The sequence below is a fragment of the Sebastes fasciatus genome, chromosome 24, assembly GCF_043250625.1.
Source record: "Sebastes fasciatus isolate fSebFas1 chromosome 24, fSebFas1.pri, whole genome shotgun sequence".
NCBI classification, from domain to species: domain Eukaryota; kingdom Metazoa; phylum Chordata; class Actinopteri; order Perciformes; family Sebastidae; genus Sebastes; species Sebastes fasciatus.
In genome coordinates, this window is record NC_133818.1 from 5854898 (window position 1) to 5870178 (window position 15281).

General features: G+C 38.4%; 2 protein-coding genes across 2 annotated transcripts in view; both read left to right on the forward strand.

The window, feature by feature from the left end:
• Positions 1-1432: 1432 nt before the first annotated feature.
• Positions 1433-9215, forward strand: stradb (STE20 related adaptor beta). Its single transcript, XM_074626867.1, has 12 exons — positions 1433-1570; positions 2925-3180; positions 3698-3778; positions 5202-5304; positions 5397-5518; positions 5636-5744; positions 5992-6115; positions 6266-6437; positions 6542-6646; positions 6722-6978; positions 7075-7117; positions 7202-9215. The coding sequence occupies exons 2-12, from the start codon at positions 3169-3171 to the stop codon at positions 7364-7366; spliced, it is 1293 nt and encodes a 430-aa protein (XP_074482968.1). The 5' UTR covers positions 1433-1570; positions 2925-3168; the 3' UTR covers positions 7367-9215.
• A 2666-nt stretch (positions 9216-11881) lies between these two features.
• The window catches only part of nbeal1 (neurobeachin-like 1), a 44362-nt gene continuing 40962 nt past the window's right edge, over positions 11882-15281 (forward strand). The window contains exons 1-2 of the mRNA XM_074627605.1: positions 11882-12002; positions 12248-12579. Of these exons, the coding sequence (XP_074483706.1) occupies positions 12529-12579 (51 nt within the window). The 5' untranslated portion in view covers positions 11882-12002; positions 12248-12528. The remainder of the gene's footprint in view (positions 12003-12247; positions 12580-15281) is intronic.

Sequence of the window (15281 nt, forward strand, 5' to 3'; positions counted from 1 at the left end):
GTTATTTGATGTTATTTTATTTGATGTTATTTTACATGTTATGTTATTTTATGTTATTTTATTTGATGTTATTTTACATGTTATTTTACATGTTATGTTATTTGATGTTATTTTATTTGATGTTATTTTACATGTTATGTTATTTGATGTTATTTTATTTAATGTTATTTTACATGTTATTTGACATGTTATGTTCTGGGAAGTTTGGCACATAAATGCACCACATTCTCATTCTTGGAAAATTTTATTTGCACAAATCCAAGTATATGAAAGTGAAACCTATAGGTTTAATGTGTTTCATTCTGAGTTTCTTTATTACATAAAAGCCCTTAAAGTCATGAAAAACAAAAATGCATTGAAACTTCTTAGTATAATAGAAGAATATGAATTACATGTACAGCCCTAGCCCTAGCCCTTAATTTATTATTATTATCTATTTATTTATTTATTTTTATTGTGTTTTTTTTTTTATTTTATGTTGGTCTTGTTTCATTTCTATTGTCCTTTTATGTTTGTCACAGCTCTTTGTTTATGTTTTGGTGTGCTTCTTTTGTATGTAAATGTTTTTAATGTTTTCTGCTTTTACTATGGATACTGTCATTTTCAAATAATAATAAAAAAAGATTAAAAAAATAATGACAAAGAAAGAAGGGAATTGCTATGAGGAGTATATGATGGAAATATTACAATGGGGGAATCTGCTAGGAAAGACATCTAAGAAAGTACACAATCTACTAATTAATTACTTAAGGGCAACAGGAATAATGGAGATAATTTAATTATTAGTATTATTATCATTGTTATTATTATTAATTTTTATTTTATTGTTTTTGTTGATTGTGATAAAGCTTAAAACTTTCCTGTTTGCTGCTGCCTTTTATTAAATCAAATAATGATCTTATACCGCACTAGAGCTTTTACTCTTGTGTGTTATACTCTATTTTAGCTTCTATCCTAGCTTTTATTTTAAGCTTGTTTTTATTTTCTAATCTTTAATGTTTTTATGTTTTTATAACTGTTTTATGTTCTTTTGCACTTTGTTGCAATGTTCTTGAATGTTTATGTAAAGCACTTTGAATTGCCCTGTTGCTGAAATGTGCTATACAAATAAAGCCTTGCCTTTTTTTATTTTTTTTTATTTTTTATTTATTTTAATTATTATTATTATTTTCCTGCCAATTTCTAGGAAAGACATCTGAGAAAGTACACAATTAATTACTTAAGGGCAACAGGAATAATGGAGAAAATGTAATTATTAGTAGTATTATTGTTATTATTATTATTAATTATTATTATTTTCTATTTTATTGTTATTGTTATTTTATTTGTATTTATTTATTTTATTTTATTTGTTTCCTGCACAATCTCCTGTTCCACACTCCAGTCCAGTAGGAGGCTGTAATGCACCTCTAAGCTGGTTTGCCAACCAACAATAAAACACCAGAGAAAGAAAGAAGCAGGATTGCATTTTGCACATAATCTGGACACAAAATGAGAAACTTTACAGACAAAACGTCGCGTATGATATCAGGCTCTGCTTTGTGTTGTTAATTTGTTTACATCGAAGAAGGTAAGCAGCTTCTTTACATCATATAAACACACACAGACACGTTGTTTACCTGAGCCAGCTCACGTTAGCTCACTCATAGCTACATTAGAGAAGAAAAATAAACAATAATAATAATAATAATAAATAATGAGTAGCCTATGTTTGTTAATAGTCACTAACTGACAACATTAGCAGAATAATAGTGGTGTTTTATTAAGATTAAAAGGCTGCAGTTAATGTTAACCTTGGAATTGCATTGCGAAATTATTCATTTTTTATTGTACTTAACAAATGAAGCTTTGCATTACTTCATTTTAGTACATCATAAACAAAAACAGCTGGATAAATGTTAACTACTCATATGCTATGTGTAGCTTTATAACCAAACACTGTTTTGAGATACATTTGACTATATAAATTAAATAAATAAGTAAATAATAACAATAAAAAAAAGAAGATTTAAGATTAAGAAGAGTTTGATATCACACTGTAGGTTAAGCCTGCTTTCAAACAGAAGGCTAAAGGTAAAAGCTAGTTCTGCTTAATCCTCTTAAACAATAAATCTGTGCAATATTAATACACTGAATGTGAAATACATTTGTCTGTGCAACATATCCTTGATGCAATATGCACCTCAAGTGCTTTGTTTACATTTTATTTATTACATCTACCCTGCCTATTTTACAAGTGCAATTACCTCTGTTTACATTACATCTATTTTATATTTTATTCCTCCAGTGTAACACTTCTGTTTATATTTATTTATTACATCTACCCTACCTATTTTACAAGTGCAATTACCTCTGCATTTTTTTTTGTTTATTTGTATTGCACAATTTAAGACTATACAAAATAACAAAAAAATAAATGAATAATATACAGTGCAGGAAGAGGCAAAAAAAAACACTGGGCTTATCTGAAGCTTCCACCTAGAGACACAATTAATATAAAGAAAGAGTGTTTACATTACATCTATTTTTTTATTTTATACCTCTAGTGTAACACTTCTGTTTATATTTATTTATTACCTCTATACCCTACCTATTTTACAAGTGCCATTACCTCTGTTTACATTACATCTATTTTTATATTTTATACTTCTAGTGTAACACTTCTGTTTATATTTATTTATTACATCTACTTTACCTGTTTTATTTGCTTTATAACTGTGTGTGTTTTACCTGTTATATGTTTTATCTGCCTCGTTTAGTCAAGTATTTGTTTTAAAGCACTGACCAGAAATGGCAACTGTGAATCTCGTTGTATTTAATACGACGACAATAAAGCTTTCTATTCTATTATATTCTATTCATTCGCTATTTTCCTCACTGGATTGTGATATCTGCTGGTAAATCTCCCATCATTGTCTCATTAGATCACCTGATGCAGCCAGGTAAGCTGCAGGCGGATGGATGGATGAATGGCTGAGGCTGGATGGATGCTCGCTGCTCTCTAATCTAGTGGAGGATTGTGTCTCCTATTACACCGCTGCGCTCCTCCATCCTCCCTCTCCTCCTCCTCCTCCTCCTCCTCCTCCTGTGTCCTTCCATCGCGGTCTCCTGGTCTCCTTCGGCCTGTGAGCGGATGAATGTGATTATACCGTCGCCCAAAAGGACTCCATGTCTTTCTTGGTAAGAAACCATGCATGAATTTCACTTTGTGTGTGTCGCCGAGTTGTAGATGTAGTCACGCTTCAGTTGTTGATGCCTCTGGTGGTCTGTTCAGATAGCAATGCACCAAAAAATATTTATCAGATCAGACATTGGCATTTTTCTGAGTTATATAAGAAATATTCTTTGGATTGCATTGCATCTGTATTTACATATATATTAATAATATATATTGGAAAATCTGTGCATCCTCACATCTAATGGGCACATCTGATTATGTATGCAGCTCTTATCTTGCTCTGTTGGGACACATCAGCTGCCTCTTTGTTGCCTGTTATCATCACTCTCTCTCCACTTCCCACTTCCGATAAAATGCTCTGTAAGTGCCCTCGCAGCCCAGATGCTCCCAGATGCTTGCCTCATCTCTGACCCTCCCAGTGTCTCACCCTCCACTCCCAGGCTTCCCTCTCCACCTCTCCTCCTTCTCGTCCTGTAGGGCATGTCTCACCTGTGCTCCTCCCCTCCCCCCCTTCACCAGGACTGTTCCTGCATCTCCCACACTCAAGTCCAGCCGCTGGACATAGAGGAGCAATATGAGGACATCAGCCACCAGTTCCTGGTCAGTAGCCAAGACACTGTCAGCATGGAGACAGTTGTCACACTGATGCTCTCTCCCATCACTATTCATTTCTCATCTATCTGGAGGTGCCTTAAAGTTGTTATAAGTATTGGAATAACATTGCAGCTGTTAGTAAAGGGGTACTCCATCAATTTAAATTCCATAACGTCCTGATTTTGAGTTCCTACCACGGGTCAAGCTCCAAAAAACAGTGGATACCACAATTCAATAATCAATACTAGAGTACTTCGTTGTTTATGAATGAAGCGGTACAGTTGAAGCAGCGGTGCTGTGTGTGTTTTATCAATCAGCAACGGTCATCCCTACAAACTCCACCCTGAAAGAGTTCCTCAAAAGGTCCATAGTTCCAGGGGAAAGTTCCTGCAGTGCAAACATGGCTTTATACTCCCAGTTTATAACACAGGGGTTTTGTAATGAAGTGTCAAGGTAACATTGATGACATCATCAGGGGTTATTTTCTCAGAAACAAAAAACGAGAAACAAAAGTGCCCCTTTTAAAGCGTTGCTGATAATCCACAATGTTGATTTGATTGATTTAATCGGAGAGTTTGCCTGCTTTATGATATTCTTCTATAACTATAATCATTCTTAACACAGTACTTAATATTTAGTAATAATTACGAACTACTTAAAATGTAATGCAAGTGTGTAAGGTCATTTTCCACTGATGATGCAGAGGAAATGCTGGGACAGTATGGATAAAACCGATAAAACACATTCAGCTGGTGTGTTTTTAAAGAGGACATAGCATGAAAAACTTACTTTTTCAGTAGTGTGCTCAAACATTTGGGTATCTGGAGTGTCTACTAACCCACAAACTGTGAAATAAGACAGTTTTTGTGGGCTGCCTCGATAAAAAAACATGTGATTCAACAAGCAGACTGGGCTTTTTATGGAGGGGATCTTAAAGACACAGAGCGTTTCAGACAGAGGGTGAATACAGGTATATTCAGACAGACCAACAGTATGAGAAAAATAGTGTTTTTTGAACATTAAAGCATGTAAACATGTTCTAGTAGAAACCCCAAAATACAAGTATGACCCTGGAAATGAGCACGATATGTTCCCCTTTAAACAAAACTGCATCAGAAACACCTGCAGCTGTCTGATGCTGAAACCAAAAGTCTGTTTGCATCACTAAATCTGCAAGCATCCCCCCCTCCTCCCAACCCTTTACTGTGCACGGTGTGACAGTGGCACCACCTGGTGGCCATCACTATAAGAATTTTTAAAGAGGTAGTAAGTGACATTTTTATAATACCACAGTACAAAATTAATAGAAAATGCATACAACCCCACTTCAAAACATCCAAACTATCCCTTTAAAGTGGCCACACATGTGTACTTATATGATACACTGAATTTATGAATGCATAATATATGTGTGTGTGCATCCCTGCAGAGCTGTGACGGTTCTGAATACACTCTGCAAGGGCCGGCAGGTGGCGATGACATCACAGGGCTGTCAGCCGAACCGGCCCACTACCAGCTACAGTCTGAGCTGGGTGAGAACACCACAACATGCACTCAAGTCAGACCTTTATTTGCATTTCCCACCCAAATATACAACTGTAAATTTCAATTCTGTGTATGACAGGGAGGGGCTTCAACAACCTGAGCCAGGTGAACATGGCACGCCACCTCCCTACCGGACAGCCGGTGGCCGTCAAACAAACCAACCTGGACGAGTGCACCGAGGAGGAGCTGATGCAGCTCATGGTGAGAAAAAGGAAATGTCTCCTCAAAGCTTATTTTGAGGGTTTCATAAAGTTTTTGAGGCATGCTTCTGTATATTATCTGGTCTCCATCGAGGTTTGTTTGTGTCTCAAACCCCAGAACGAGGTCCTGCTGTCCAGGCTGTTCCGTCACCCCAACCTGCTGACCTCTCGCCTGGTGTTCAGCTCCTGCTGCCAGCTATGGATCCTCACACCGCTCATGGGCTACGGTCAGCCACTGCTTCACCTCCAATAACTTTGTGTTTGGCCCTTAAAATCCATCAAATGTAGTGGTTATGAAACATTGTGCTGTGTACACTGACAGACAATTGACATTCTTTATGGGTGCATTTCTTTATACAAAATATTCTCAAGCCAAAATTATTGCACTCACAATTTGCACCAATGTCTCAAAAATCAGATAAATCGCTGCTGATTTCATAAGATGTATCTGCTCATCTGTCCTCTTGCCTGCAGGCTCTGCAGACACCTTACTAAGAACATATTTCCCAGATGGAATGAGTGAATCCCTGATAGCGTACCTGCTGTACGGCGTGCTGAAAGCATTGGAATACCTGCACCGGATGGGCTACGTTCACCGGTCAGTTGGAAGAAACATCTGTATTACAAGGGAAAGAAGTATTCAAAATACTTGTCTCTTAAAGGGCGGGTCCATTATTGTTATTATTTGAGGTTTTTATATCATTCTGTAGCTTCCCAGTGGTGTTCATTATGTATTCAAATTCCTCAGTGGGGTGAAGGCCAGTCATATCCTGCTGTCAGGGGAGGGCCGTGTCTACCTCTCGGGGCTCCACAGTGTTTACAGCATGATGCGTGATGGGAAGAGGATGAGGGCGGTGTTCGACATGCCCCACCACAGCCCCGCCCTGCTGCCCTGGCTCAGCCCCGAACTACTGCGACAGGTCAGGACTCACTAGATAAAGTAAGATTTACAGTGTGAGTGTTTTATCCCGCCTTATTCTAATGTGTTCTGTCTGTCCTCTCTTCATGGTGTCTGCCTCAGTAGGACCTGCACGGCTACGGAGTGAAGTCTGATATCTACAGTTTAGGCATCGTGGCCTGTGAGCTGGTCAGCGGCAGGGTGCCTTTCCAGGACATGCTCCCCACTCAGGTATTGAAAACGCCTCCAAGAAGAATATGCAGTGCACATTTAGCTGTTACAGTTTGCATCAATCTCCCCGTTCAGATGCTGCTTCAGAAGCTGCGCGGCTCCCACTGCTGCCTGCTGGACGTGGCTCCGTACCCACTGGGAGAGCTGGGGGGGCTGAAAGTGTCGCGCTCCGGCGTGGACTCCGGCATCGGGGAGAGCGTGGCCACCGGGAGCATGACGCACAGCGCCACCGCCCCTCCCACCGACCGACCTCAGAGCCCCGGACCCAAGAACCACTCAGCCACCCTGCACAACCTGGTCCAGCTGTGTCTGCAGCAGCAGCCTGAGCTGAGGTCCTTATTTGATAGTTGATCTGATGTGATTTCATTCATAAACAGCACACAGATATTAATGCAAATGAGATTTTGTGCTGTTTTTGTCTTCCATAGACCGTCAGCATCTACACTGTTGACCCACGCCTTCTTCAAGCAGGTGGGTTTATTAGTCGGGATGCCTATTTCAATGATATTTTATCAGTACATTAACAGTACATTATGTTGTGTCGTTCTGTGACAGGTGAAGAGGCACAACCGAGACACCTTCCTCAGCCTCATGTACCCAGCAGTGCCCCTCACCAGCCCCGAGGACCCTCCAGTATCCTGCCCCCCCGCCACGTCCTGCCACGCTCCGGCGTCAACCTCCACCGACGCCGCCGCCGAGGCCGTGTGGGACTTCTCCTAACCCCAAAACCTCCTAAATCCTGACTAGCAAGCCAAACACGAGACAATCAAAGCAAAGCAATGAGGCCAAATCCTACTGTGCTTTTATTTTGTATTATTAACCCGACTCTCTGAGCCTTTTTTTAAAGTAGTTTTGTAGTTTTTTTTAATATGTTTGTCTGATGCATACGTGGAATCGTGGGGTTGATGTCGACGAGACTGTGAAAGTGCTGGAACAAAGACGCTGCTCTGATCATATATTAAGGATCTATGATAATAATAATGGACTGTCAACAGTTAACTGAGTAATAATTGCGCACTTCCTCTGAGATAAAAGGCAACTATGAGTTAAAGGAAAAGTCCACCCTGAAACACTTCGTTAAAAACACCTATTTGTGCTAAAAGTATGTTGTTTTTACAGTGTACTTTTCATGTTTCCATGGATAACGGTCAGGTTAGGTGAGTCTGTTCTCTCCTAAAGGAAATGAAAAAAGGAGGACCTTGTTAACGGAATCTGAAATAAAGAAGTTAAAGGTGCTATTGATAACATTCAGCCACTAGATGTCGCATTCTCCCTCCCCTGTTCCATTGCATTCACTTCACAACAAGTGGTTGCCGGGCACTAACTGGCTCACAAGCCTTTGTTAGAAGTGGTCAGATATCTTCTACAGATATAAACAAAACATTAATTTTGGACCTACCAACATTTTCAAAATGATTAATTCACAATGTTTTTTAGGAAAAGCCATACTTGTATTCAGCACCTTTTTAAAGGCTCTGTGTGTTTTTTAAATATATTTGTGTACATAAAATGTTATCAATAACACCTTTTAATACATCAAAAACTTAAATCCTAATAGGTAGTGAATATGCAAGGGTGGATTTTTCCTTTACAGTGTTATTATGTATTCAGACTGTGAATAGTGAATACTTACTGTAGGTACATAAAAAAGATATTTACAACACAAGTGCATATATATTCATCTATATGGGTTTCAAACTGAGTTGAGGGGGGCATTAACAAGCAATTTCTGATTCTTACAAAGAGTCCCAAAGGTGTCTAAAACACTAAATATCTATGCTCTCGGCAAAGCCACCAGACTTCATTGAAAAAACGTATAATTTTACTTTGCAGAACACGGGAGTTGCTGGTCTATTGCTGCCTCGATCGATTAGTTTGTTTGTGTTATTGTGTGACTTTGGTGTTTTAAAGGTTAGTTCGAATTCACCAAAGTCACACAATAAGAGAAACAAATGAACAGACCGAGGCAGCGGTAGACCAGCAACTGCAAGGTTAAATTACAGTTTTTTTCAGTGGAGTCTGGTGGCTTTGGCGAGAGCATAGATGGATACAACTGCTTCACTTGCCTGTCAGAAAAGGCGCTCTGATGGCGAGGTAAACCGGCATAAATACTCTAAATATAGCGTACACTTTTTGGAAAACTGGCTTAATCAAATCATATTTCTTGCTGTATGTTTGAACATATATGCACAGTGTTTTCCCACATGTATAATCCTTTTAGAACATGTTTGAGCCAATAAGACAAAGTTAGCTCTGAAGAAAAGAGCAATAGAATATAGCTAGAGTTAGAAACCATCAGTAGATGAAAACTTTCCCCCGTCCTCGTCGTCTGTGGTTCGCCAAAAGATTACTTCTACTGTGCTCTGTGACCACTTCTCCAACAATGCCTTTATGTTTTAATGAATATGGTGATCTATCTGTAACTGTGATTAAGTGTGCTGTGTATGAGAACTGTGATCTACAGTACATATCAAACATGGTAGCTGTATGAGCCTTATATATATATATATACATATACATATACGTATTATAAATGATATATATGAATATACATTTGATTTCTAAACTTGCTGTTAGTCTTGAGTCATTTCTTTAAAGATTTGTGTTGTTTTTTTATTATGAGGTTCTTATCCAGTAAACTATTGTATGTAAACTAATTCTATATTATAATTAATGCCTGTAAATAATAATTGCCCACACAAATATTTGCTTGATATGGACAAAAAGTTCATATACTCTCATATAGCTGGACTGTCAGAGACTGTTTTGATTTGTGCACATAGAGGCGAGCAGATGACGGCAGCTTCTTCTTCTTCTGCGTGTGAGGAGACGTCCAAACCCAGCAGCCCAGCAGATGGAGACAGCTTCACCTGTACAGGTGAGTCTGTGAGGGTGGTCATCAGTGGTTAATTTAGGTGATGTTAAGGGTGCAGTGTGTTCAGTGGACTGCTATGATGCAATAAGACACAGGAAGAGTTTTATTTGGTACATTTTAAGATAAGGAATAACATAAGTAGGCTATGTTATTTTACTTTTTTTGTATTCTTAAAAAACTTACTTTGTTAACCCCAAATAAATTGACAAATAAAGGGGTCTCTGGCTGTCTTAGAGTAAAGGGTTTGGTATGTTTTCTGGGGTAAATTAAAGTATTTGCTCTTTTAAGTAAACATTAATATTGTGGCAACGTCGAGTTGCAGCATAGTTTAATCCCAATATATTATTTTTTTAAACAGTTAATGTTTTAATAGTAATCTTAAAACTTGTGAAAAGTAACTAGTAGGGTAAGTATTTAATCACAAATTAATCACATTTTTTATCTGTTCAAAATGTACCCTAAAGGGAGATTTGTCAAGTATTTAATACTCTTATCAACATGGGAGTGGACAAATATGCTGCTTTATGCAAAATGTATGTATATATTTATTACTAGAAATCAATTAAAAACACAAAACAATGACAAATATTGTCCAGAAACCCTCACAGGTACTGCATTTAGCATAAAGAATATGCTCAAATAATAATATTGCAAACTCAAAAATGGCCAATAAGTAGTATTTCCTTTTCGGGGTCTATTGACTTCCCTTTAAAAAAAAAGGGAAAAACATTAAACCTTTTCTTTTGTAATTTCCTCATTTGCTAGTTCCTCTTTGTTATGGATTTACACAGTCATGCATGAATAAAAATAAAAATGCAGTACTACTTTTGCCAGTACCTGCTGCAAAGCAATGCACATTTTATATACAGTAATTAAAATGCAATAAAAAAAAAATTTTGCAGTACATTTTTCTGCAGTAATATATTCATACAATATTTTTTATTTTTTCTTTGAAATAAATCATTATCTACACAGAGAGACATTGCAGTTCTGTACTGGTCCACTAGATGACATCACAACATCAAGCTCTGCAACCAAGCCCAGCCCCTAGCAACCACGTAGCTCCACATCGACAACGTAAAGTGGATAAACTGTCGCAAACCTGAATTTATGTTCACTTGGTTGGTAGTGTTTTTGTGCCAGTTGCTGCAGTGCATTGTGTATCCGGTCTCTCCTACCAAAATAAAAGTTCTGGTTAAATATGTTTTTATTATATATCAATTTTCTTGTCTTTGACTCAATTCGAAAGTAACAACAATAGTAATATCTTTCAACAATAGAAAAAAATCTTCTAATAAATAAATAAATAAAATATCTTCAAGCTAGGGCTGTCGCGATATAACGGTATTGACGATAACCATGATATTTAAAAAATCAAATATTGATATCATGTTAATAATACACATATGATAATTTTGTGTAAATAATCCAGCGCCTCTTAAATAATTTTATATATACAGCTATGGTTATAAACTCTCTCTTCACCTTCCTACACATGTATTTTGAGTGTAATTCATTTGACTGATAACATTATTATTATCATTTATATTTTCTATGAGTATCACGATAATATCGTTATTGTGAATTCTTTCAGCGACGATAATCGTGTAGTGAAAATCTAATATTGTGACTGGTTATCCTTTGAACATTGTAAAAGGAAATTATCATCACATTTAAATAATGATGTCTAATTATCTTTTGATATGTTGATATATTTTATTTTCTTCTATTTTCTGTTTTTTTGTATGTATTATTATTTTTATTTTTATTGTTTGGTTAGATTTTTCTGCACATTTTGTGTACTTCTTGTTGTTGTTTAACTTATGTTGTATTTTTAAAATTATGCTAGTCTCTCCTGAGACATTTCTTGTTTTTTTCATTGACTGGAATAAATGTGCAATAACACGTTGGTCACTTTTGTGCAATGTAAATACTGTAAATCTACTGTTACGAATATGTGCAATAACATGCTGATCACTCTGTGCAATAATTATATGATGCTGTGAAATAATTATATAATTATCTGACGGACACTTTTTGCAATAATCTGGCAAAACTGTCATTTCATCAATATACATATTGTATTTTTATATTTTATATTGTATTATCTTTTATATGAATCTCTTTTTTTATTGTAGCGCCTATGGGATTGTCACAATCTAATTTCGTTGTACTACACAATGACAATAAAGGGCTTGAATCTTGAATCTTGTGCAGTTTTATATACGTGCAAATAAATAAAGAAACTTAAAGAAACTTATTAGAAAGAGTAGAAAAAACAAACATTTCTGTTATTGTTGTTTTTGTGCATTTATTTTCTTGTGCTTTCAGTGTGGGCTCTTATTTTGAAATAAACCCAACCTCTCTTTGACAGGAAGTTGGTGTTCTCTGCATCCATGCTGCTTCTCTGCAGCTTGACACATTCACAACAACTCAGTGGACGACGTCAGTCAGTGACAGTTCGGTCTTTTCTCCACACAGGTGAGTGGTCTTCTGTTTCTCGACGGGTTTGATCCACTTTATCAGGTATTAATAGTCATATTATGTTATATATGAGAGGTGTGTGTAGCTGTGCAGCTTCGGAGAGGAGGTAGAGGTTGTGTCACATGAGGAGGAGGAGGAGGAGGAAGAGAGGCTACAAAAACATAGAAATAGGCTTTTTATGACAGCTAGCTTGGTCAGGTAAGGTCAATAACTAATTATCTTGTGTTTATTATCATTGATAGCTCCAAACTCTGCTGGAAATACCCTCTGCTTCTGGGCTGACGAAGAAGAAGAAGAAGAAGTGGAAGTACAGGCCTCTCTGGAGCTGCACAATGGAATAATTCTTGGAAAGTTTCCTCCATTTTTTGCTCATCTTTGAAGGAGTTTTGCACAGACAGTTCATGATGCTGCAGCAGCTAGAGGTTTAGCTCATGACTGGAGACCATGAAGCAGCCAGGGAAGTGACCTAGGGTGGACACTACAGCCTGAGGGTGCACACTAAACCCTCACCCTCCTGGGCACCATGGCATCCAAGGAGAGACTGTACGAGGTCTGGATGCTCTACTGCACTAAGGTAAGCTGTGCATACTAGGGCTGCTCACTGGGGCTATGCACACTGGGGCTATGCACACTAGGGCTGGGGCTATGCACACTAGGGCTATGCACACTAGGGCTATGCACACAAAGGCTATGCACACTAGGGCTATGCACACTAGGGCTATGCACACTAGGGCTATGCACACTAGGGCTGGGGCTATGCACACTAGGGCTATGCACACTAGGGCTGGGGCTATGCTCACTAGGGCTGCTCACTAGGGCTGGGGCTATGCACACTAGGGCTATGCACTCTAGGGCTGGGGCTATGCACACTAGGGCTGAGGCTATGCACACTAGGGCTGAAGCTATGCACACTAGGGCTATGCACGCTAGGGCTGGGGCTTTGCACACTAGGTCTGGGGCTATGCACACTAGGTCTGGGACTATGCACACTAGGTCTGGGGCTATGCTCACTAGGGCTGCTCACTAGGGCTGAGGCTATGCTCACTAGGGCTGGGGCAATGCACATTAGGGCTGGAGCTATGCACACTAGGGCTGGGGCTATGCACACTAGGACTGGGACTATGCACACTAGGGCTGGGGCTTTGCACAATAGGGCTGGGGATATGCACACTAGGGCTGGGATGATACACCGATTTATCAAGTATTTAATCCTCTTATCAACATGGGAGTGGGCAAATATGCTGCTTTATGCAAATGTATGTATATATTTATTATTGTAAATCAATTAACAACACAAAACAATGACAGATATTGTCCAGAAACCCTCACAGGTACTGCATTTAGCATAAGGAAATATGCTCAAATCATAACATGGCAAACTCAACAGCTGTCAGTGTGTCAGTGTGCTGACTTGACTATGACTTGCCCCAAACTGCATGTGATTATCATAAAGTGGGCATGTCTGTAAAGGGGAGACTTGTGGGTACCCATAGAACCCATTAACATTTACACATCTTGAGGTCAGAGGTCAAGGGACCCCTTTGTTAACGTTGGTACCGATGAATTCCTTAGATTTTTTAGTTTCATATGATGACCAGTATCTTCACTTTAGCTTTAAAACTGAGGGCTACAACCTCGGAAAGATAGATTGCATTAATGCGTTAAAGAAATTGGTGGCGTTAAAACAAATTTTGTTCATCATGTCATTTTTAAACCAAACTCACTGATCGCCATTATTTTGTGGCAATGTTTAGCATCTTTTTATACCACTTTTCAGCATGGAAAACCTCTGAAACAGCACATAAAACATTATGGGACTCTAAAATGCTCCAGTTAAAACCCAGACTAATGGAATTGCCTGCAGATCCCGGAGGATTTATTGGTTGGGGACACATTAGGCGTATGAATGAGTAATTAATTCACAAGGAACCAATGTAAGTTTACTACAAATAGCTCTCTGTAGCTGAGGTCAAGCAGGAAGCTGAATAAATGATATCTTATACCATTCCCATCAACTCTAAAAACATTTATATGCTATGTGGTCAGGCTGTAAAATCAAATGATGGTAGGAAGGTCTCACAATGTGGTGCAGTGATCCAGTGTAGGATACTGCTTTGTTTTTACAGTGGAGATGAATGAATGACACTCGAGGAGAGACAGCATCTCTTGAGTCAGCTGTTGGCTAGGTTTAATTCACTTGGCGATAAAGCACGCGCGCCCTGGCGTCCAATCAAAACGGCCTCTCTGAGCCGCTCCTCACGTGAGCCTGGCTGCAGTCACACACTACCCACCGTAATCCCTCACAACAACACACACAGTGCACGACCATCCCTGAAGTATTTACCCCATAAAAGCAAATGTGCAAGTTTAGGATGTGAATAATCTTCAAGTATGGAAGCTTGATGCAACTAGAATATCTAATGCAAGTTGTGTAGGTGTTGGGGGTATTCAAGTATTCACACACACACACTTGTCACAGTCACTTGTGAAAATGCCAGCATTTGTTGCAAGCGTACACATTGCATTTGTTCTAGCAGGAGTGTGTATTTGCATTGACTGCTGCAAGGAAGGATCATTTCATTTCATCCTGGCTACGAGCCAAGGGTCCACCGCCGGGCCAATATTTCTCTCTGCTTGAGGCACAAGAGATGCTGAGAGAGAAGCATTTAAATATATATATATATATATGTGTGTGTAGGGGCCTGTCTTTCTCCCCAAGCAGCTGAAATGTCAGGTATGCCCGGCGGGGAGACTCTGCTGCACCATTAGACGTGCATGTATGTAAGTGAGGGTTGCCAGGAGAACCTGCAGTCACGTGGCCTTAATCAGATGAGGAATGCTGCTGTGAAAGCCCCTGTGTCCCACCGATGGGTTAATCATTTCACAACCAACCTTAACTATTAGTTAATGCTTACTGCTGTGTTAACTAATGTTAATAACCAGTTTCAAACAATAAATAATGTATAGATTGTAGGGCTGTCGATCGATTAAAATAGTTAATCGTGATTAATTGCACATTTATCTGTTCAAAATGTACCTTAAAGGGAGATTTGTCAAGTATTTAATACTCTTATCAACATGGGAGTGGACAAATATGCTGCTTTATGCAAATGTATGTATATATTTATTATTGTAAATCAATTAACAACACAAAACAATGACAAATATGGTCCCGAAACCCTCACAGGTACTGCATTTAGCATAAAACAATATGCTCAAATCTTAACATGGTAACTTGGTAAAACTTTTTAATGATTAACTAATGTTAATTAATGT

What these genes read in the sequence shown, in the direction of transcription:
- stradb (XM_074626867.1), top strand. An exon ending in ACATCAGCCACCAGTTCCTG is followed by an intron (nt 3,779 to 5,201) that starts GTCAGTAGCCAA and finishes GCATCCCTGCAG; the next exon opens with AGCTGTGACGGTTCTGAATA. An exon ending in CACACCGCTCATGGGCTACG is followed by an intron (nt 5,745 to 5,991) that starts GTCAGCCACTGC and finishes TCTTGCCTGCAG; the next exon opens with GCTCTGCAGACACCTTACTA.